The sequence below is a fragment of the Siniperca chuatsi genome, linkage group LG6 (genome assembly GCF_020085105.1).
Source record: "Siniperca chuatsi isolate FFG_IHB_CAS linkage group LG6, ASM2008510v1, whole genome shotgun sequence".
Lineage (NCBI taxonomy): Eukaryota > Metazoa > Chordata > Actinopteri > Centrarchiformes > Sinipercidae > Siniperca > Siniperca chuatsi.
The window spans coordinates 4,842,964-4,867,405 of record NC_058047.1 but is presented as its reverse complement, the minus strand read 5'-3'; the positions used below and the strand labels follow the sequence as shown (position 1 = coordinate 4,867,405).

The window sequence follows — 24,442 nt, the reverse complement described above, 5'->3', positions numbered from 1 at the left end:
CAATTTCCAAGTAGCTTGCCCAACACTGGTGCTAACTATAACGATTTTATAACATGATAATATGTCAGGCAGTGTGTTTACTGCCCTTTTAGTGGCCCATAATCATTTAATGCAGCTTTGAGAATAAAAGTGTTTGTCTTCCTTTAGAAGAGGTTAAAGTTGGAGCACAACTCTGGCAGACTATTTCAAGAACCAAGAAAATAAATACATACAATTTGTTTGCCAGTATGTGCTAAAGATTTGTTGTAATTGAGAACATTTCAGCCTGTTGAATTATTCATTCACTGTATGTTACAATGGTCAAAACCTTCTTCTTCCTGTGCTTCTCTTGCTCCCACTCTGCTGTTTGAATGAGTCAGTGAAATACTTTTAGCACTGTAGCACCTGGACTAAAAGTTCAAATCAGAAATAAATATACCAAAGAAAGACACACATCTTCTAAAGAGCTCCAGCCTCTGTTTCATTCCCTCATACAGCCATGTGCCAAGATACAGGTGGCTAATAATGTTCTATTAAGTATTTTTAATATACCAGAATGTATCTACAGTGAATAGCAGCTGCTATGCAAAGCGGAAATTGAATGCTCTGCTCATCAGTCAATGTGTTGCCATATGGCATATCATATGGTATATCAAATAATTCCTTTTGTGGATTCAATATTCATGTGGTCTGAAACCCAGGGTTGTATCTTATTTCCTCACATTCATATCAGCATTCAAATCCCTCATGAGGGAAACAAGGTATTTATAATGTGATATAAATATTATAGTCAAAGAATTGCACTCAAATTATCTTCATTTTCCTTTTCCCATTCACAAAGGATATTTATTCTTCCTCTCACAAACCCCTTTCTTCTGGATTAGGCTTTTGATTAAAGAGCCCCATACTGAGTTTTCACTTCCCTGCAGCACCAGCCTCATATGAGTTCCCAAGCCCTTCAGCCCTCTATGATTGTGTTACTGATCGACTGACCCTCATTGTCTCGCCTCATCCATCTGTCACTTTACACCAACTGTCCTCTGACAAGCCTGACCAGGACAAATCGCTGAACAAAATATGGTGTCCCAGAACCAAAAAGAGAGAAAAATGAGAATCAGTTAGATGCTCCCTGCTGTGTCACAGCAAGAAAAAGGAGAGTACTGAAATAAGATCTTTTCTTGCAAATGAAGTGAAAAAGGATGCTTTGCTGGAGCTGCTTTGTGGCAAAGGTCAGTCGAAAGGTCTTCAATCAGTGACTAGACAAAAAAGAAACGTGTAGCATTTTTGCAGAAAAATAAGTGCGGCGAAGTATTCTTACAGCAATTTAGAAGAATCTAAATGAGCTTACCCCAGTACAATCAATTATGTAGAAACTACTATTACTATTACTATGCTACTACTTATTTAAACAGAACAGAGAAAGCCATGTATGTTACACAAGGCAAATTTTCTTTGGCTCCTCTCACAAATTTTGTATCTGAAATTTAGAAGCACCCTTTATAATATGTTTGTGTTAAGAAATATAACTTTATTATTTATTTTAACATTTTAGAATAAGTGCATGGTTAATTTATAAATGAGCCTTTTATTTGTGGTTGCCCAGGTGACAGAGACCCGCACAGGTCCTCTTGGATGCAGTAACTATGACAACCTTGACTCTGTTAGCTCTGTGCTGGTTCAGAGCCCTGAAAATAAAGTCCAGCTGCAAGGTTTGTCTGATTTTTACCTCTTTTATTGTGATTGTCATGTGTTGTGTTTTTAAAGACCAAATATTCTTCTGAAAAGTATATGCACATGGGATAAACACAAGCAACAGCATACAAATATACAATTTATAGATTTTATTAAGTAAATTATGAGCTCAGCCAGCACTATCAGCCAGCCACTACACTTTCACTGCTGCCCCCAATTTACAGTTTGATGATGGTACTAAACCTAGCTTGGTTTTACAGGTTTGCAGGTGATCCTCCCAGACTACTTGAGAGAAAGTTTTGTGCAGGCTGCTCTTAGCTACATAGCCTGTAATGGAGAGGGCGAATTTGTCTGCAAGGACAGCGACTGCTGGTGCAGCTGTGACCCCAAGTTCCCAGAGTGCAACTGCCCTTATATGGACATCCAAGCCATGGAGGAGAGCCTGGAGAGGATCACAGAGACCTGGGGGATGCTCTATAAAGAGTTTGAGGAATCAGGTAAGAAAGTCCTCTGGAAAATGATGGATTCTTACTTCCTTTCACATTGCATGCCTCATCCTAAATGCAGGAAAATCAAACTTTTGGAATACAAATGATTCATATGAGAGGACGTGAGGATGAATTTAAGTTTTTTTTATCTGCACCGTTAAATCTGAGTAAGGATCTTATATGTATGTTCCTCCTTCTTCTATGATTTATAGGCGAATTATAATAGCTGGTTATGAATCCTGGGTCTTTGCACACTATCTGCATAAAGCAAATTAACAAGGCGACAGGACCGGATTAAAACAATCAACAGCTTTCGGCTCAGGTAGTTTACAATATGTCTGGAGCAGATTAATCAGCTATAAAGCCCATTTATTGCCAGTCCGGCTTTTCATATCGCTGGGGAAACAGAGTTTGAGTGGAAGCTCTTAGCATAATGTTTGGTTATTATTGCTGTGCTCGCTCACCCTGCCTTGGTAATTATTACTCAGGTGAAATCAAAATGGTTGTCTTTTTTCCCCCTCCTCAGATTTGGCTGAAATATGCCTAAGTGCAATTACTTTTAAAGTTTATGTTTTAATAGCTGGGTGTGAAGTGAGGGCAGGAGCGTGCCCAGAATTCAGACACCCGCAAGTGTCATAAATGTGTCCTTCAGCTCGCTGCTTTATCAGCAGAATATGCCAGGAAGTGGTCTAACCATTGAAACAGATGGAGATCAAATAGTTAGTCCTCCCTAGTACCAGTACTATTGTCACCAAATGGTGACAAAAAAAGGACATAATAGAATCATGATGCATTTCCCAGTTCACAGTTACCTATCGTTTTAGGCAGTAGTAGTAGTACTAGTAGTAGTAGTAGTACAGATTGTTGCAGTATTAATACTACATCAGGGATGCTATATTTGGCATTTTTAAACAATAATATATCATGTTGAAAATAATTATGATACCTTGGGATAGCTTACTCTGTCTCAAAAGACATTAAACATTTTGCTTTCTGCTTCAAAGTGGACCCTCTCTCATTTTTTGCCATCTTCAGTGTTCTTCTGGATTATTTTGGTTTCCTTTTTGCTTTACTGAATATGATCAAATTGTTAGCGGTACCTTTTCAAAGCCCCATCTACCACCTGGCAGATGCTGTGTCCCAATTCAGGTACTCCAAAGTCCCCATTTCTAGCCAAAATAGAACAGGCTGCCAAGGTCTGTCCAATTTCAAAGGTTCCTTCAAATGCAACTGAGACATACAGCCATCTTTTGCCTCAAACTGGAGGACACAACTGGTGCACCCTTTTATAGTATCCCACAATCCATTGTGCACTGGTCAATTGTTTAATGGAGCATTGAGGTGATCCTTGTCAAGTCATAAATATCACATATATGACCACATTGTATTTACAAGGTATTTGGTTTCAGGTGGTCATCATTGACTGGTAAATATACTGTATTATATGAAATTGACCCATAAAAGAGCCACTGCAGGATGTTAATAATGGAAGCCAAGCATAAACATAATTGTGTTCTTGTTAGCAGCCTAGACATGTTGTAAACACAGGACAGAAAAATCTAATTAAGGCTGCAAAGTGTACCTTGTTAACAGTAAATATATATATTTGCCAGTTGTGCATCATGTTTTGAAGTAAAATGTCACAACTCATACTATATAATCTGGTATCAATAGACCCATGAGTTATCCAGCAAAGTAGCACAATTACACACACATCGCATGTAGGTGCAAGGCCACTGGAAAAAAAAAAAAACATGATGAAAACACCTGCACGCTGACTCCAAACCACAGATGTATTTAAATAGACAATGTTTCAATCCCAGTTGGATCTCTATCAGGTCAAAGTGTTTTAAAAGTGGATTGTTAATCACATCTGTAATCATAGAGCTTATCAGCCTATTGATATAAATATGGGTGTGGTAACTGACATTTGTCATGGTAATACCTAATGTTGCATGCATTATAGAGGATAGTGGATGCTAACAATCCTTGTGGAAATAAACATGGCACTGCTGTACTGATGTTAAAATGATAAGACACATAAAAGGGGATGTCTTTTCTGTTGTTACAGATGAATTCAAGGCATTCTATGCGCGGCTGCCCCAGAATTATTTCATGAATGTGTCAAACATCCAACACTTGTGGTCGATGGACAACTTGTTCCAGTGGCGATATGAGCAGCTGGAGAACAGCATGCAGGTCCTCTCAAGACGAGCCCAGAGAGTCATCTTCAAGCTCTTCAGTCTCAGTAAAAGATGTCACCGACAGCCCCAAGTCCGCCTACCAAGAGAACGGTGAGCACAACTGCTGAAACAAACCTTTTCATTCTCTCCATGTGTATGTTAACTATGTACATCTGATACTTTTTGTAAAATTTGACAAAGCTTTAATATGTTTTAGTCAAGGGTAACTTTGATCCTGAGTAAACCTACTGCATCATTTCTCCAACATTTTGGAGAGTGTCTTTTAATGTATTTTTGGGTTGTTTTTTTTTTTTGTCCCTTTCTGTTTGATCAATACTCCCATAGGAGTTGCAAGGTTCTGGCATGTTTTGCCCCGAGCTATACATTGACAGCCTGCAGTTCTCAATATAGACTAATCCAGGGACGTAGGTGGAAGTAAACAAGCTGCCATTGCTGTGGTGGCATTTCACTTCCCCTCGCAATACCCATTTGGTGTTTGTAAAGGATTTAATTTTTATCTCTTTTGTACAGCTTTCGCAAAGAAATGTGTACATCCTGCTACATGCCTTACTTTGCTGTTATCAGCTGCTCCAACAGTAAACTTCAACTTTAAAAATCCACAGCTCTCTGTTTCATTAAATCTTTATTGAGCTTGATGAAATCTTCATGAAATCATGAAATCTTCATTGCATTTCGCTGGACTTCATCTCCATGAAATCCCCCTGAAACCAGATTCTCTGCATTGGTTTCATAACTGCAAAGAAGAAAATTCCACTTTTACAATTTTATATCTTTCTCAGCTTCAGAGGTTTATCAAATTCTGTATTTTGCCGTATTACAAAATCAGATGAAATTTTGAAATAGGGATTGAACATTTGTTGATTTACAGCCTAATTATATGTTAGCAAATTAAGTTAATTAAGGGCCTTTTCACACCTGAAAGTCCGGACCAAGGTTTGCATTTTTGTTACATTGTATATATTTAATCCGGTTAATTTTGGTTTCACATTGCAAATATGCAAGCGCAATTAAGAACTATACATGACAACCCTATGTCCTGTCGTCATCACCTATGTGAGCTGCATCTCCCTATACTTGCAATTGATTGGTTTGTAGATGGTATACTAATATAATATATTAGCTATAATAATATTATTATGGCATTAATACCAGACCAGTCAATTAAACATTTGGTCTTGTCCTTTCCCCATGTGCTACCTTGGCTTCGTTTCATTTTGTTGTGTTATTTTTCCTTTTTCCTTTTTCTGGTTCTGACGATAGCCTGCCAGAACTTGCTGTAATTGGTACGAAAGTCTGAACCATCCACATATGTTTTCACACTAGAAAGCCATAGTTCAATTTGATCTGAACAGAGACCGCCTCTCTTCATCGGACCATGGTCCAAACCGTGGTAGGTTTCACACCTGTAATTTTGGTTAGGATCAAACTCAAAATGGTTGTGTCTCATTGTTTTCCCAAATTACTCATATGACTGTTCCAAATATGTCAAGTATTTTCTGATCTGCAACATCTATGGTCAAGGTATAGTTTAGGCAACGAAAACTATTTGTTTAAGTAGGGAAAGATTGCCCTCAAAGTTAAGCAAAACCAATGTTGACTGTTGACTGAAAAAGAAAGAAAATCAGTCTCTGTTCTCAAAGTTGGCTGTTTTGTACAAGCTACTGTCCGCTTCGACCTTGTCCATGACTTCTCGTGATGTTCTGACAACATCATGCATTTGTTACTGAGAGAGGACAGTCATTATTTACATGCCAGCAAGAGGTCACTTGTCAGTAAAAAAAAGAATAGACATAGGTCATTTTCAATGTTTGACCAATGTTGTAATTTTTTCTCATCAGGGAAGTTACCGCATTTCAGACTAGTGTTTTAAGACTGAATAAAATTCACATTGACTTAGGCTACCTTCTTCCGTTAGAGGGGGTGATTGCCAAAAATGATGAATCCAACCATCACTGTCATCCACACAGCGTTCAGATCGACTGAGCTTTCTCAGTAATGTCAGCAATGCTAGAGAGCACAACACATGAATCAACCGGCAGATTACTCTATACAGCGCACTCTGTTCAGTGTCCAGTCTCTCTTTCGTTTCTTTTCTTCGTCTTTCTTTTCTCTGTCTCAGTGTACCCCCTTGTCTCATTCTCTCCACCACATTGCCAAAACATACATTAATCACTGATCTGTGCAGCTGATATTCCCACCCACTTGCCAGGAAAAGGAGTGGTAGTGTCATAGCCCTCATCCAGGCAGTGTTTATCTATGTTATTATTGCCACGTCAACTGTGAAGCGCTCCCTTTCTTTTCTCTTTTCACAGAAATCTCCATACTATAGTGGAAAGAGACTGAGAATGGGATGTTTGTCAGTTTGCCTGGGAGAGAAACGGAAGCTCTTGAAAAACCCCTCACTCTCCCTTTAACATCCTGTTTGAGGCACTTGAAATAGATCAGAGATATGTGATTGATTTGGCTTCCTGAGGGCTACTTTTCCTCTGCACTGACAATTATGAGCGAATAAGCCAGTCGAAGTAGCAGTCAGCTTGGCTTTTATTAGGCGGGTAATGATAAGACTGCACAGTACACTTTGTGCTCAAACTTTTGCCATTAGGCATAATGATGCACATTGTCATTCAAGTGATGTTTTCAGTACTTCTGCTTTAATCAGCTTAGAAAATGCCTTTCTTATGTGTAGCCTTCTCCCAAAAAAAGGTGCTGGATTTTTTCATGTACGCCAAGGTCTTGTCTGGAAGAGTCCATCTTTGTTTGACTACTAAAAGAGTGCAATTAAGATTTGACTCTAAAAATGTTGAATAGCTTTTTGATGAACTTGTCAAGGCATTCAGTAGATCAGACCAATTTCATCTTTACAGCCTCATGCTGTTTCAATGACATTAATTTGAACAGAGGGAAAATGGCCATAAGGTGCGATTATTGCATTGCATCATGAGACCGGTCTTTTCTTCCTTTCCATTCTTCCTATTGATTCCTTTTGCTTGCTTGCTTTAGTATTGATTGACTAATTGACTGGTTTGGCAAATTTCTATTAATAGCATATATGCAGTACCTCTGGAAGAAGATAAATATGAGTTCATAGGAAAGATTCTGGAAATAAGCACAATTGTGCTTCTTTGGAGAGCCTCTACTGCAGCTCTCACAATACAAATGTTAGAAGTAAAACTAGTATAAAACATTGCATGATGATGTAATGATTTAATTATTTAATGTGTATGTGTTAATGTATTTATTCTTTTTTTTGTGTACACCATCAAATGCACAAAACTAATTATAATAATATAAAATACAGTAAAGATTACAAGACAAAAGCAGGAAATGTGTAAAAATGTTATTAAAAATATAAAAACAAAGAAAAACAGGACAATACAATAATTACAAAGCAAGTTAGCAAGTTAATGTAGTGTACAGCTTGTTCATACCCTATATGGCCAAAACTATGTAGACACCCCTGTCCACATACTCGTGTACTTGGTTTGTGGCAGTTTTTTACAGTTTGCCCCAATTCCAATTAAGGGAAATCTCAATGCTACGGCATATAATGGTATTATAGACAACAATGTGCTTCCAACTTTGTGGCAACTGTTTGGGGAAGGGAATTTCCTGTTTCAAAATTACAATGCACAAAGCCAAGTCCACAAAAAATGGTTTTCCCAGTTTGGAGTGGAAGAACTTCACTGGCTTACAGAGAGCCCTGACCTCATCCTCCATCCAAAACCTTTGGGATGAACTGAGTGCAGGCTGGCACATTGACATTAATCTGCTGCTATGACAAGTTGAATCATCACATTTGGGTGTAATGTTTGGGTGTCCACATACTTTTAGCCATGTATTGTACATTACTTAAGTCAAAGCACTGCATACTGGTCTTGTGTTGGGGAATCCCAGGGTTTTATTTTTAAGTCCACCAATCTCCAGGAAGTCCATTTATCTTTTCCCTGATGTTTGAGATAAAAAAATATTATCTACAGAAACAGAGTTTGAGTATCCTTTTAATCACTGGCTGAGATTTTCCAAAAAACAGCAACTGTATATTTGTCTGATTTCATTTTCAAAATATAGTGTTGCCTGCTCCTTTTGAAGGATGCACAGAAGTTAGAAGACACTGTGATTTACAGCAGTGGTTTGGAGGGTAATGATAAGACTGCACAGTACACTTTGTGCTCAAACTTTTGCCATTAGGCATAATGATGCACATTGTCATTCAAGTGATGTTTTCAGTACTTCTGCTTTAATCAGCTTAGAAAATGCCTTTCTTATGTGTAGCCTTCTCCCAAAAAAAGGTGCTGGATTTTTTCATGTACGCCAAGGTCTTGTCTGGAAGAGTCCATCTTTGTTTGACTACTAAAAGAGTGCAATTAAGATTTGACTCTAAAAATGTTGAATAGCTTTTTGATGAACTTGTCAAGGCATTCAGTAGATCAGACCAATTTCATCTTTACAGCCTCATGCTGTTTCAATGACATTAATTTGAACAGAGGGAAAATGGCCATAAGGTGCGATTATTGCATTGCATCATGAGACCGGTCTTTTCTTCCTTTCCATTCTTCCTATTGATTCCTTTTGCTTGCTTGCTTTAGTATTGATTGACTAATTGACTGGTTTGGCAAATTTCTATTAATAGCATATATGCAGTACCTCTGGAAGAAGATAAATATGAGTTCATAGGAAAGATTCTGGAAATAAGCACAATTGTGCTTCTTTGGAGAGCCTCTACTGCAGCTCTCACAATACAAATGTTAGAAGTAAAACTAGTATAAAACATTGCATGATGATGTAATGATTTAATTATTTAATGTGTATGTGTTAATGTATTTATTCTTTTTTTTGTGTACACCATCAAATGCACAAAACTAATTATAATAATATAAAATACAGTAAAGATTACAAGACAAAAGCAGGAAATGTGTAAAAATGTTATTAAAAATATAAAAACAAAGAAAAACAGGACAATACAATAATTACAAAGCAAGTTAGCAAGTTAATGTAGTGTACAGCTTGTTCATACCCTATATGGCCAAAACTATGTAGACACCCCTGTCCACATACTCGTGTACTTGGTTTGTGGCAGTTTTTTTACAGTTTGCCCCAATTCCAATTAAGGGAAATCTCAATGCTACGGCATATAATGGTATTATAGACAACAATGTGCTTCCAACTTTGTGGCAACTGTTTGGGGAAGGGAATTTCCTGTTTCAAAATTACAATGCACAAAGCCAAGTCCACAAAAAATGGTTTTCCCAGTTTGGAGTGGAAGAACTTCACTGGCTTACAGAGAGCCCTGACCTCATCCTCCATCCAAAACCTTTGGGATGAACTGAGTGCAGGCTGGCACATTGACATTAATCTGCTGCTATGACAAGTTGAATCATCACATTTGGGTGTAATGTTTGGGTGTCCACATACTTTTAGCCATGTATTGTACATTACTTAAGTCAAAGCACTGCATACTGGTCTTGTGTTGGGGAATCCCAGGGTTTTATTTTTAAGTCCACCAATCTCCAGGAAGTCCATTTATCTTTTCCCTGATGTTTGAGATAAAAAAATATTATCTACAGAAACAGAGTTTGAGTATCCTTTTAATCACTGGCTGAGATTTTCCAAAAAACAGCAACTGTATATTTGTCTGATTTCATTTTCAAAATATAGTGTTGCCTGCTCCTTTTGAAGGATGCACAGAAGTTAGAAGACACTGTGATTTACAGCAGTGGTTTGGAGGAAGAGTTGCAGGGAGCAGGAAGGCTGTACATAATCACACCAGGGAACTAACAGTACAACTGCAGTCTTGTCTTGGCGACTGCTTTGCTCTGCTGAAGCTGTCGGAGGTGAAATACCTTGCCCACAGGTAGCGGGTGATGGAAAGGAAAAGCCCTTTCGGTTCATTTCCCATCACTGCTTTTTCCATTAGTTTTGATATTCAAATCAGTGATTTCTGAACTCAGACTTGCTTCCCACTGCCAAGCACACAATACGATTGGGATACAGAGGAAGGATGCCCCAAATGTAATCCAGCAAACATTTTCAGATTAGCATAAAGTTTACCACAATACACCCTCATCAAAGAAAAGCTTTTTTTTTTCTGAAAGGAAAGCCAGCGGTATGTACTGTGCATTTCTTCTCTTTAGCGAGCAAAGAGGATAAGAGGCATAAAGGGATCACAGTCGAGAAAGTGCTATAGACGGGAATCAAACTCCAGCCCACGTGGGGGAATTATATGTATGTCTGAGAGTTAGTTACCCTACGGCTACAGCGCACTTCTAATATTTATGTCACAAACAGATCAAAGACAACTTTCTCTCTCTCTACTGTCTCTTGCTTTCTCTTCCTTTTCAAACACCGATGTTTGTGCCCATATTCTTTGCATATGTAACCTACACTCATCTGGCACTTTAGGACAACAAAAACATGAAAACTGGTATACTTCACAGGAATCTCAGGCCAGTCTGACTCAATAACATCAAGGTATTTTTGCAAGCACTTCCATACAATCTTCAAATGATTATCCTGCTGAAAAATCCAACTGAAAAAAGGGAGACTGTGGATTCACTTGGTTCATTCATTCACAATAGTTTTTAGCTGTGACATTAGAATAAAACTAAACCTTGTAATTCCAATAACACCTAGGAGAGTTATTTTGAGATGCTGAAACCACTGTGTCTGGCAATAGCAATCCTACTACATTTGAAGTCATTTAAAACACACAATTTGCTAGTCAAGCAGTAACAGGTCACACTTACCATTGATTGGATGATTTTGTCAAAAAACATTTAAAATGTCAAAGTTAAAACTAAGCAAAATTTGAGCTTGAATGTGGACATTTTCTTTGACTTTCAAACACATCTAAAAATAAACTTTCACAGAAGTCTTTTGACCTGCAAATTACCTAAATCATGCTTACTTGAATCCTTTTGGGCCTTCGGGTCTGCATGCTTTACATTATGCTGATTATGCTTTTTATTTTTAACAAGCAAGCTGTCTGCACACCCAGACAGGTGTCCTGGACCTAATAAAACAGCTACCTATTAAACCAGCTCATCCTATAAGCCCTGTTCAATAACCACCCCCTCCCTGACTCTCTCTCTCCTCCTTCTTCTGTTTTTCTTCCTTTCCTGGTGCAGGCCTCAGTCCTACTGGCTGAGTCACTTCCAGTCTCTCCTGTATTGCTCAGAGAACAACCAGCTTGGTGCATTCTCTGAGGATCTCCACAGTTGCAGCTGCCGATACGAACACAGCCCCTGTCAGCTGCCACCCCCCTGCTCTGTTGGGGAAGGCTCAGCTTGCGCGGCATGCGCACCAGACAACCACACCCGCTGTGGGAGCTGCAACCCGGGCTTCGCCCTGACGCAGGGGGCCTGCAGGCCCATGGTTGCGGACTCTACAGAGAACTACCTGGGATTTGAGACGGACCTCCAGGATTTGGAGCTGGGCTACCTACTGCAGAGAGCTGACCGCAGGCTAGAGGTATTTTTCTTTTAGCCTTTGTTTAATCATGTCAGGCTGACCAAGAGCTGAGCTGTCTTTCACAGCAGTAGCCTGGGGAGGATATATTCACTCATGGGAGCCACTCAGCATTACAAACTCTTGCCCTTCTGGCTACTGAGGAAGTTCATAGTTTTCCTATGTTTTCCCTTGTATTTGTTGCACCACATTTTAGATGTTCTGTACATCTGAGGCAGTTTGTGATTTATCAATTAGAAAAGAGATAAATATTATACAAATCCAATTCAGATTTTGTAGTGGTTTGAGCTGTAGATGATGATATATGGTGAGCCAGTCACGGTCAAAAATAGACTTACTTTTGCTTTACATTATCCTGAACATGGCTACGTACTTACCAAAGGCAAGCAGACATTGTTTGACAAAACCTGGTCCAGCAGTGTTGCATACCAATTTTTTGCCTCAACATAATACTGGTTTATATAGATAGAAATAGTTGAGCTTGAAGGGTCATTCTTGACCTTGGAAACAGCAGCTTGATGCATCTTGTGGCTTTCCTTAGTGGGTGGAGTTACTCAAAACAAATCCATCTGGAAGGCCAAAGCTTGGAAAGCTTTGAAGCTTTTAGACTGTGTGTTGAGAAAAAATAGATAAAATGGAGTGAAGCAACCTAATGCCTATTTTTATGCCTTTTAAGTAGTTTTCCCCTTCTTCCATGCCTTGCTTTTTTTCCTTCAGTGAATGTTGGCTCTACAACATAATTGTACTGCCATTTTGGCCCATTAATGTATTAAGAGAACAGGATAACATGTTCTGAGATGGCACCCTAATCATTTCAATGAAAGTTGCTCACTGGGAAACAAAAATGTTCCTCATGCTTTTGCTTTTGGGCCCATAGCACAGAGCATTAAAATGTTTGTTGTGCTCAGAAAATCTTCTTCATTTTTTAACAGCTGTTTCTTTAAAAATATTTGTGTGTGGGAGAAAAATTCCTTTTTGACCCATGCATCTCACATGGCCTTCAATTTCGATTGCAGGTTGTTTAAGATACATACTGTACCTCATAACCACAATGTGCCTGTTTCGACTGGAGCTGGGTACCTTTGTTGCATGTAATCCCCTTCTGCAAAAATGCCAAAAACTACATCTCACAAAATGTATGAGTATTCCACAGCCAATGATTAAAACTCAAACAATGAATTGTGATCTTGTTTTTATGTCGATACAATAAAAACTTTTAACTGCATATATGCACTTACTGTGTTCATCAGTGTGGTACATCCATACTGTTTTCATTTCTGTGTGTCTGATAGGTCCATGCAATCTTCATCAGTAATGACATGCGACTCAACAGCTGGTTTGACCCATCGTGGAGAAAGAGGATGTTGCTGACTCTGAAGAGCAACAAATACAAATCCAACATGGTCCACATGCTGCTGGGAATATCCCTCCAGATCTGCCTTACAAAGAACAGCACCCTGGAGCCTGTCCTTACTCTCTACATCAACCCCTTTGGAGGGAGCCACTCAGAGAGCTGGTACATCCCTGTCAATGAGAACAATTTTCCAGACTGGCAGGCCACCAAACTGGACCTACCCTTCGAGTGCTATAACTGGACTCTGACGCTGGGCAACAAGTGGAAGACGTTCTTTGAAACCATTCATATCTACCTTCGGAGCAGGATAAAGACTCAAGATGGAGTGAATGATAGCATTTATTACGAGCCTTTAGAAATGACAGATCCTGCTCGGAACCTGGGCTACATGAAGATCAACAGCATCCAGGTCTTCGGCTACAGCATGCACTTTGACCCAGAGGCCATCCGTGACTTAATTCTGCAGCTGGACTACCCGTACACCCAAGGTTCCCAAGACACGGCCATGCTTCAGCTTTTGGAAATACGAGACCGGGTGAACCGGCTGTCCCCTCCGGGTCAACAGAGGTTGGACCTGTTTGCTTGTCTTCTCCGGCACCGGCTCAAACTGACTGCCAGTGAGGTGGTTCGCATTCATGCCTCCTTACAGGCCTTCAGCTCACGTCTGCCCAATTCGATGGATTACGAGACCACCAAGCTGTGCAGTTAACAGCTGCTTGAAGGAAGAGCTGGACAGTAAGTGGCCTCAAGGACAACTCCTGGACATGAGACTTGTGCCCATTGTGGTGCAGATGCTTACAGTTGTGCTTTGTCTTTATGGATTACCAAACAGTATGGTAAATCAGGAGTGAACCAGCTGTGGACAGCTGAAGAATGTACTCATCTGATTGTTTTGGTTTGTGTTTTGTGGCTACTACCTTCAGTGCTATATCATCAAGAATGAGGTGGATCAACAAGAAAATGCACAACTGTTTCACAAAAACAAACACTTCAACAAAATAATTCTACAGTAGAAATTCAGATATCGCTACATAAAAGTTGAACCATCCTGTTTCAATATGACTCTGCTCATTTATACTGTTAAATACCAATGCCAAATGAATGGACATTTTATGGTAAAAATGATAACTGTCTGTTTGTTTGTAATTTTTATATGTTCCTTTGCTTCAGTAACAGTGCACTTTCCATGAAGACCAGAATACAGTGGTGTCAGTCAAGATTTTGTAGATAAATTGATATTAAAACATCATGTTATAACAGATTCCAGCTGTTGGAATATTTTTCATGATACTGAGTGATTGTAACACCCACACAGTTATGTTCAGATTCATTTTTTTCTGCAATTACTTCCATGTGTCTCAACTTTTTCTGCTCACTTCACCCTTACATTGTGTTGCACATGCACAAACATACCAAAACTTAATGCGCAGCATGTCTGATTACACAAGCTCTCTTTTACTCCATTCGCACTAGCAGGTCAAACAGACAAGGTAAAAGGTGCAACTACTAGCTTTTTCAACCATCAGTCTATAAACTGCCTCTGATTTTGGGTATGGTTACTGTAAAAATGAGATTGTTTGACTGTCTTAACTGAAAGTTAAGACTACATTTCGTATGGACACTATTTGGTTCTATTACAAGGGAACCTATTTGTTCTCTTTAAGAACAAACAACAGCCCTTGTTTAAGTTAAACACTGTGTGTATGTAATCCAATGTGGCAAGTTAGTGTGAAATTTTAGCTATGCAGTTTGAATAGTAAAATTAAGTTGTGTATTATTCACAGTTGTACTTACTTACAGTTTTACTCACTAATGCTGTAAAGCCATGAAGTTCATTTTTTGCCCAATCAAATACAGTGGTGCCCAATACAAAATGCAGCATGGCAGTGAGTAAAGGGCAGAGGTTGGCTAGAGTACATGACTTGAGTCCAGGTTCCACGGTTGTTGAGTGCAGGTTTCAGGCCATATTTAAACATACAGGGCCTGTGCCTGGTTTAAGAATGTTTTGTTTGTAACAAATATTCTGTCTGCTGCTTTCAGTCTCTACCTTATAATTTCTCTCTCTGCAATGTATTTTGGAAGTAACATTCTATCTACATTGAATGTGTTCTAGCCACATTTTCCAGTCTTTCCAGTCTTCTTTGTGATGGAACAGATACATTGCATTTTAGCCAATGCAGCTGACTACACCAGCTGTGTAGTGGTTTGTGCCTCACTTACACAAACAGTTATGGGCTGTGAGCTCTGTCAAACATGTCTTGAGTGCACAGCAGTACTGGGGCTGAATAGATCCAGTGTAGACACTGACAGAGGACAGCAGCTGCTACTATTGTGCTGGTGACGTGCTGCTTCCGCTGCTTGGCCAGTTTAGACAAGGTAATGGGACCAAATACCAATTAAGCTCAGGCAGCACACAGCACTTTCTGTCCAACCCAAGTGCATAGCAGCTCAACAAACTATTGTTAAACTGTGCATGACAGCTTGTGTGTGGTTGTATTAGTGTGTTGAGTTCTGTGAAGAAGAGGAAGCAAACAGAGCTTTACTTTTAACATCAGAGGCCATCTTGTACTGATAGTGTATTGTTTTCTTTTCTGATATTTAAGCATGACCACAATCTTTCCCTAACCCATAGCCAATTGTTTTATTTGCCAGACCTTAACAACACGCTGACTATAGGCATTCAGAAGCATTATGTTTGATTCCACACAGTCGAATGCACAGACACGTCATCTTCCACTCTTGTCAATTCAAAAAGAATGGCGGTATACCAGTGTTTCCTGATGAGACACAACAAAGCACTACATTGGGTGCACTCCGGCCTGAACAGGTGATAGCTGTGAAATTAAAGAGGTGGATGTGTTTCATCCACCCTTGGTACCAAATCAGAACTTGTCAGAAGTTAAAGTTTCAGCCATGGGCAAACTCAGGCTTTTTCCTTTTTCTTTACATTAATTATATGTCTCCAGATTAATAATGATTTATTGATGTTAAAGAGATACACAAACATATGGACTTTTAGTTCAGTCACTGATTAAATGCTGTTGTGTCAGGTATAAGATGCCAGCATCTGTTAACCTGCATGTGCCTTAGTGACACTGCAGACCAAAGGGAAGTCAAACACCTGTGATGGTTAACAGTCATCACCTCAATTTGTCTGCTCCTGCTATCAACTCCAACCCATGTCAAAAGCTACGTTAGACAAGGGCTGTATATGGATGAGTAGTGTTTGATGAGATGTGTGAGTGGTGGGATGTATTACCAAATGTCAGCATGTATTTTCCTGGATACAGCCGTGTCAATTACATGGAGGAAATGAGTGCTTCACCGCAGCGTGAAAAGAGCAGGTCTGAAAGAATGAGACACAGCACCTCTGGTTGTGTTTGTGAGTCTGTGGTGACTTTGTTTCAACTTTGAGGTCACTAAATGTCCAAAAACGGTATCTCACAGCTGGTTAGCAAACCTTTATGTAGTCAAACCCTTTTATAACTCTGTGCACAGGAGGGAAAGAGATTACAAAACAGGAAACTGAGGGGAAAACGCTAATACATTTTACTCATCTTCACCAAAAAATTAATTAAACATCCGCGCAGTCTGAGCAATTAAGGATATGGATGGTGTTTTTCAAAGAAAAATTTAAATAGAGGACTGAAAAGTAATTCTGCCCTCCCTACAGTACGTGTTCCTCCTCCAGCAAAATAAAAATATCCTAAGGTAGCATACCCATAATTATAATGTTTAACAGCACTCTGCTCATTGTGCAATTACCAGACACGGTTCTAAAAACCCATCCTGCAGAGGCAGCTAGCCATAATACATTACAGTGAGCTTATAAATAGCTCAATTTTTTATTCCACCATGTTATGTCTCCATGTAGCCACCCTTATGACAATGTGAGTGGGTGGCAAGAGGCAAGCTTTGATTAGAGAAGCTTTGACCTTTAGTAGTCTGTCAATCAAAGGTGTCAGAAGCAAGAAAACCCATCTGAATCTCTGTAAATCTGCTTGATTAAATTCTCTGTTTGTGATTTACTGAAGATGATTTCTCTTACTTTGTTTTTTTATTCTGCTTTGACTTAACATGAAGATACATTTTAGAGGCAGAATATTTACTCAGATGACGACCTTGAAAAAAAAAAAATATTCTTTTAACTTTCATTTAAAGCTGGAAACCAGACAGGCAAGGCAAGTTCCTTGGTAGAACATTCCATACAACTGACTAAAAGAAAAAGTGAAGAAAATAAACTAGCATATGCTTTCAAACTCAGACCACCTCAAAGTTTGTTCTAGATTCGTTCAGCATTGCAGCTAAAAGCATCTTACCAAGACCAGAGAAAAAGCTCATTGCAGTGGTCCAATTAGTGTGGAGTATTTAACAAAAAACTTGTTTGAACATTCATTTTTAGATTCTTGCTATATATAGGCTGACTTTCTAATTGTCGATGTAATTTTAGGTTAATTTTGATCTGAATCCATAACAACACCTATGCTTTGGGTTTCACTGTTCATTTTAACAAAGAGCTAAGATGAGCACTAACTTTCAGGTTTTTATTTTTGGCACTAAAAACAACTCATTTAGTTTTAAAAGAAGGCACCAGACAAGAAATATCTTTCCTAAATAAAGTGACTACAAGGGACCAAGTGTGTGCATGAGATCAGGTTCCTTCTCAGTTAACAGAGTTGATTAGCTGATAATGTATTTCTATTGTTTTCTTACAATATCCACAATATTGTTGTGGATATCGATTGGCGTTTACAGTAGCCTATAGCGCTCAATGTGCGATATGCCCCCCCGCCATGCAGACTCTGTGCTGAGTGAATACGGCGGCGGGACTGACCGAGACCAAACATAGCCTCTGAGACAGACAGAGGCCAGTTTGACGACAGGGAATACAGTACCAAGGTGGTTTTCTTGCCAGGTTTGGCTCTTGGCACCCCGGTACATCCAATCATTGATTTGGTCAATGCATTTCCAATGCAATTCCAGGGGAATAAAGATTGAATGAGTGAAAATTAACTAATTTGGAAGTTATGTAATTTGAAGGCTTATTTAAAATGTCATCTTACAACAGGGAGCAGGAGCTGTTCAAAATGTATTTAGGGTGAATGCTCCCTTTATAATTACAGTTACAGATTGGACAGTGGCACTTTGTACTATTGGTGTTAGTGCAAGTGATATCTAGCTAAGTCAGGTTGCTTCTGCTCTCACGTCTGCCACTTTGTTTCCTGCATTAATTCCTGCTCACAATTACACAATTATGGATGCTCACATACAACTCAAGGAGATCATTTCTCAGAGTGGAGATTAGTACTAGACCTGTTCTGTCATTTGACATTTGAGTCAGAAAATCAACAAACATATTTACATGATGATAAGCCCCAGTTCTAACACCCATTACAGAAAAAAATCTACTTGTCTAGATATATACCTTTTGCATTGTCTTTTAACAGGGACTTGAATCTCAGTGTCAGTATGGATGTGCATTGTACTGAAGCAAAGTGTTGGGCTTCAGTTTCCATACAGACCAAACTTTTCCTCCCCAGGGACCCGACAGTAGAACGAAACAGAGAGGAGAAGGAGGAGGCAAAAGGTAACTGTCGCCCGCCAATAAATCAATATGCTCCTTTATTACTTCAGAGAACAAAAGGCTCTGCACCAAGATCGATTGCACCGCTGAGGAGCCTCCAATAAGAAAAAAATATAAATAAATAAAATTCTCCTGGCATTTGGCTGCTCTGTCCCCACGACCAGATCAGCATCAATTTATTACCGATGTGATGGTTTCCGCCTGATGTGTTTTTGTATAAGCACAAATCAATCCTGAGTTTATTAGCCGCTATGATGCATTGTAAAATGACATTACTCAGTGTGCCAGATGAATGCCATTCATTAGGAAGTAAGGCTGCATCGACTGTGGATATGTAGAGAATGAGAACAAGAGAGTGAAATATGTATTGAAAGAAAACAGTTTTGGTATTTCGGGTGAACTTACGTTAAATTGATTTATATTTTTTTCAGTATTAATTATAAGGTAGATTACTAGATATAGCAATTATGGTATAACTGTACAATTCATAAGTACAATATGCTGCTATGATACAAAGTTGTACATCGTAATACATTTTAACTATTATTTTTTGTTAAAAATTAGCCTGCTTGTTCATGTTGCAAACATGGTAGATACAGCAAAGGGAAATAACTTATTTTTGACTATAAGTAGCCTGCTTATTAAACATTAGTCAAGTACTTTAATTTTAGAAGTTTAGCCTGTGTGTAAAACCACACTGTAAGACAAGCAAAAGTCCGGCATTCAATAGTATTATAAGAAAACTACTTAAGTACTGATAGAATGTTACTACTTAAGAAGTAAAAGTCCTCATAATGGACAATGGCCCTTTTAAAAATGTTTTGTGATTATATATGTTGTATTATTGGACTACCTCTAGATGTGTTTTAGAAAACACCAGAATAAAGTGTTCTTGTAAGCCAAACCTCACAGAGTGGAGGAAAAAGCATGGCATCATCAGCATGGAGGCTGAGAGACTCGAACATTGCTTCCACTTTCATTATTGAAATATTCTTTCAAACATCACACACAATGCCATAGTAATAACACTGTTCAGACACCCCAGCAGGACACAAATCACCATGCTTGAGTAGAAATGTCACTCACAAGGCATCAAAAACACATGTAAGCTAATTTTAGAGCATTATCATAATTGTCAGATTACTACAGCAATGTTCTATACAGCGCTGCATGCAAGGACCACTGAGTTTAGTACTGGTGGACAGCTGCATGTTAATCTAACACAATAATATAGTCATAATGTATTATACAAGCTACATTATGTTTAATGTTGCACAGTATGCACATTTTCGGCATTCAATGCCTATACAGTAATACTCATGCAGTGGCTCAGATTATACTGAAGTGCTATGAGAAATTATAAGGTTGCATTCACAAACAGAAATATTTCTGTTCTTTTCTGTGTCTGTTACGAGGAGGGGGAATCAACCGAGCACACATTTGATTAGACTTGATGAACCCTGTTGGATTGAGGAGTAAATGGAACACAAGGACATTTGCATTGAGTCCCCAGAGTCCACATGGCAGTGAATACAGAAAATAAAACCAGGAAGATGAGACAGAAGGGGAAAGGGAGAGAACAAGAGAAGAATGTTTCTGGCATATTCATTCCCATGAATTATAGATTGCATTCAATACTCCAGAATAAACTCCAGCAGCTTGTCTGTGTTTGTTTTTACCGCTGTTCATCAATGCAAGTGATAGTCAATGATCAGACTTTAATATTAATATGCAGACCCTTCTGGTCTGCAAACACGCATTTAGAGATGAGATGAGAGACACACGACAGGACACACAAGAATGCGATCGAGCTTAATGGGATAATTGGATGGGAAACTGTCATTCCACCTGGTGAGTGACTGTTTGTTAGAGGCGAGCGGCTAGACAGCAACAAAAAACCAACCCTAATCAGCCTGGCCCACTGAGAGCCATTTTATGCTGCAACATCAATTACAAAAGAATTGCTTTAGGGATCCTCTGGCCAGGCTTTCCAATGCATCACTTATTAGACAATTCTTTGCTGTGACATGTACTCATCAGAGGATTGAGGCACCAGCGCTAGACAAGGTCAGTTATTTATTTATATATATTTGTGATTTATTTGGATTTGTGTCACATTTTTACAAATACGCTGCTCCAAAGTCAATGTCTGAATCTGTCTGTGTGTTAGGGAAGTGGAGTGTGAAATCAGCACTATTTCTTCTCTGGATAACTGAGGCCCTAAAGTGCTGCAATGCTTGAATAAAGTATTACTTACCGTAATCAAACATCAGACTTGCCCTTAGATAATGGTAATTCTGTTCAAAAGGGATGATTTAAATTGGGCTCATTATGTAATATTTCATGAAGGGAATGTAAATGGATCAGAATACCAACATAAACTGTGTTAAAGGTATAATATGTAACTTTTATGCATTAAAATGTCAAAAAAAGACTACACCTATGTTATATATGTTGTTGAGTTGTGTATTTACATTATCCCAAATGTTTCCAACAACTTTCAAACCTAGAGAAATTTTAATCAAGGTAAGGGTGTGCTTCAATGCCTGTCAATGACATCATATCCCCTTTGCGCATGCATCAGCGTTGTGGTTGTCTACCAGAAGCTGTCATATGTTGACTCCATTATCCAGTTTTAGGCCACATTTTTACCATACACTTTTTTAGATTTTTAACTATATATTTTAACCATATGCAGGAGTTTAGTCATCTGACATCTGGATGATAAAAGCTGAGCAAGCGTTAGCGGCAGCTCGCCACTCAGTCACTCTGCGACGTCCCGTGTCTGCTGAACAGCGTCGGAGAAACTCTGATTTTTAACGTGAAACTGCTTTATTCAGTGTTTTTACCGGTTTTATTCACTTGGTCCTTTTCTTTTGGAGAGGAGGAGACCGCTGTGGTCTCCCACAGAGGTAATTTGTCTCCCAGTTAAAACCTCCTAAACGATGAACACTGAAGGAATCCGAACTGGGAGAAGCTGACTGCAATGAAGGCAATGGTGGTGAAGACAACTCCCATGATCCCACGCTACTTCACAACATCACCAAACTATTTCTTTTGTTATTGTTTTGATGTGAGAGACCCCTTGCAGCAGAAATACATACTGTGCATTTAAAGGGGAAATCAGCCGTGAAAAGAGTTTGATGAAAATGAAATGGCTATTCATTTTTCAAACTATTGGTAGGTGTGTTCTGTAACGCAGTTATTACACCATTCCTGATGTCACAGATGTTACTGTATTATGGGGGTCATTTTCTTACTTACACAAAAATAGGAATACCAGAGGCGGATTAACCAGCTAGCAAAAATTAGCTGTAGGCCCATATTAAACCTTCCCACCCCTTCTTACCAATATAAGCAAAAGCCAGTATGACACAAAAAAAAACATTCAAACATTTTCTTAGGTAAAGGTACATGAGTATTATAAAATGTACATATCAAAAGTAAAAGTACTCACAATGGGGAATGGCTCATTTCAGAGTGTTTAATTGTTACGTATATTACATTATTGGACTATTGTTGATAAGCAGCCTTTTAATGGCAAGTTGAGGTGGAGCTAATTCTAACATGTATATATTGTTAAGTTGTTTAATATATTATAATTCATATTTATGATTTGCCAAAACAAAATCACAATAAAAACACAATTTCCATTTTTCTTAGCAGTTCTCATCCATGTTGGCTTGACCTTGCAAACCTTGCCTTGAGTCACGTCAAAGTACATTTGCAAAGCCGATTTTTTTGAAAATTTTGCAACCTGCATTGTTTACATCCATGTTTACTTGCTAGCAGCGTGCCTTTATGGCTCCTTGCTGCTTTTGGAAGGACTGTGAATTGTGTCACCCGCATACTCATGCGCATCCATGTGCGTCCTCATGTGCAAGCACGAGACATAAAAAGAGACCCTGTGGACCTTAAAATGACCTGAAAGTACTTAGTTGTTGTACAAACATGAGCCTTAAGACATTTGTTCCAAAGCTTTCCTGTGTTGAAAGCTTTAGTATTGAAAGCTACCATCAGGAAAACAGTCTATAATATGATTCATATGGAGATGCTATTTCGCTTCTGATTTATCAAGGTTAATACAACAGGTTGATCCTATCCTATTGATATTAAAAAATAGCAGTTTTTATCTCCCCCATGGCTCCCCTACTCCTCATCATCGATCTATAATCTGATACATTGATCTATCTGATAAAGAGGCTTATTGTGATTATTATTATATATTGTTTCTTTTGAGAAATGATTTTAATGCCATAATTGTGAGTTAAAATATACCCAATTTTCATTTAAAGCATTTATGTATGCTTGTGAATGAACAGAGATACTTCTTTTGTAAATAAAAGATAGAAAAGAGATAAGGCAAACGGGTCATAACATCCTTGAGAATGATGATTCAAGAATTGGCAAGTTTGTGAAAAAGCAATATTTGCATGTGTTTGTTGAAAAAGCTCCCTTTCCAATGACACACACACTCCAAATCAAATCCCGAGCAGCCTGGAGTGCTTGGAAATGATCATTAGGAGCCTCAGTGGCACTTGAAATGTCGCTGTTGATGCGAACAGGATGCTGCTCCTCGCAACCTCATGGTTATATGCGTCAGCAATCAGAGGGAGAAGATGCATACCAAACAGCGGGGATAATTAAGGTTGAACCAACAAACATAATCAGCGTCCAATCAGGCTGTATTGTGGCGAACAACTCTGCCTGAAGAAGCCCCTGTTAATTTTCTGTATCCACGTAAGTGGTTGTTGGTGAGAACATAAGTTTCCTGCGTTCAAATGGGTTTAGCAGTTTTGTCATGTCAAACTTGTCATGTCACTAGCAGTGTTCTAATTCCATACTATATACATATTCAATCTAAGCAGGACACAGGAAAAATGACTAAATTAAATACAATTAGAATTCATACTAAAACTTTTGATTTCAGTGTTCTGTTGATGGACAGTATTATCCCACAATGCAGTGCACTAATCAAATGGAGGAGCTACCTACTGCAGCAAAACATGATAACACCACCTGTTACCCAATCTGTAACCCCATATTTGGGTCATGACAATTGTGCTATCTCCATGACAACTAAGCAAACTTATGGAGGGTGAAAGCTCTGGAAAAAGCCAGTAAGTGGATCTTTAGTTAACATTTTTTCTCAAACTACTGTTTAAGTTAAAGTTACACTCTCGCTTGTTGTGTGCAATTACTCTTTTAAACAAATGATGCACACATTGCATCATTTGTTGTTTGCACAATATTGTACAATGGCTTGTATATTTGCAGAAAAAAAAAGAAGCTGTGTCCCAATTCTGTACTGTGTTCACATTGAAAAAGTTACAAAATTAAATACACTCAAAGATTTTAATAATCAGAAAATCTGCTTGATTTTTGAGTGCGCTGTTGACGGATACTACTGTCCCACAATACAGTGCACAAAGGACATGGAGGACTTACTAACATGTAAAAAAAAGTATTGTAGTAAATTGCAAATTGTGGGGGAGACAGACAGCTCAATAAAGATCTTGGAAAACAACAACAATATAAAAAGTAATAAGTCTTGAGAAAAACATTTGCTTTCTCTTTGCAAAGTTTAATTAGAAGTCCATCCATCCATCCATCCATCCATCTTCTTCCGCTTATCCGGGGCCGGGTCGCGGGGGCAGCAGTCTAAGCAGGGACTCCC

At 38.7% G+C, this 24,442-nt stretch overlaps 1 protein-coding gene across 1 annotated transcript in view; it reads left to right on the top strand.

Moving 5' to 3' along the window:
• The window catches only part of brinp3a.2 (bone morphogenetic protein/retinoic acid inducible neural-specific 3a, tandem duplicate 2), a 46,146-nt gene extending 31,704 nt beyond the window's left edge, over positions 1 to 14,442 (top strand). Inside the window, exons 5-9 of the mRNA XM_044200188.1 lie at positions 1,583 to 1,688; positions 1,932 to 2,168; positions 4,231 to 4,453; positions 11,488 to 11,830; positions 13,120 to 14,442. Coding sequence (XP_044056123.1) covers positions 1,583 to 1,688; positions 1,932 to 2,168; positions 4,231 to 4,453; positions 11,488 to 11,830; positions 13,120 to 13,890 — 1,680 coding nt within the window. The 3' untranslated portion in view covers positions 13,891 to 14,442. The remainder of the gene's footprint in view (positions 1 to 1,582; positions 1,689 to 1,931; positions 2,169 to 4,230; positions 4,454 to 11,487; positions 11,831 to 13,119) is intronic.
• Positions 14,443 to 24,442: the final 10,000 nt, after the last annotated feature.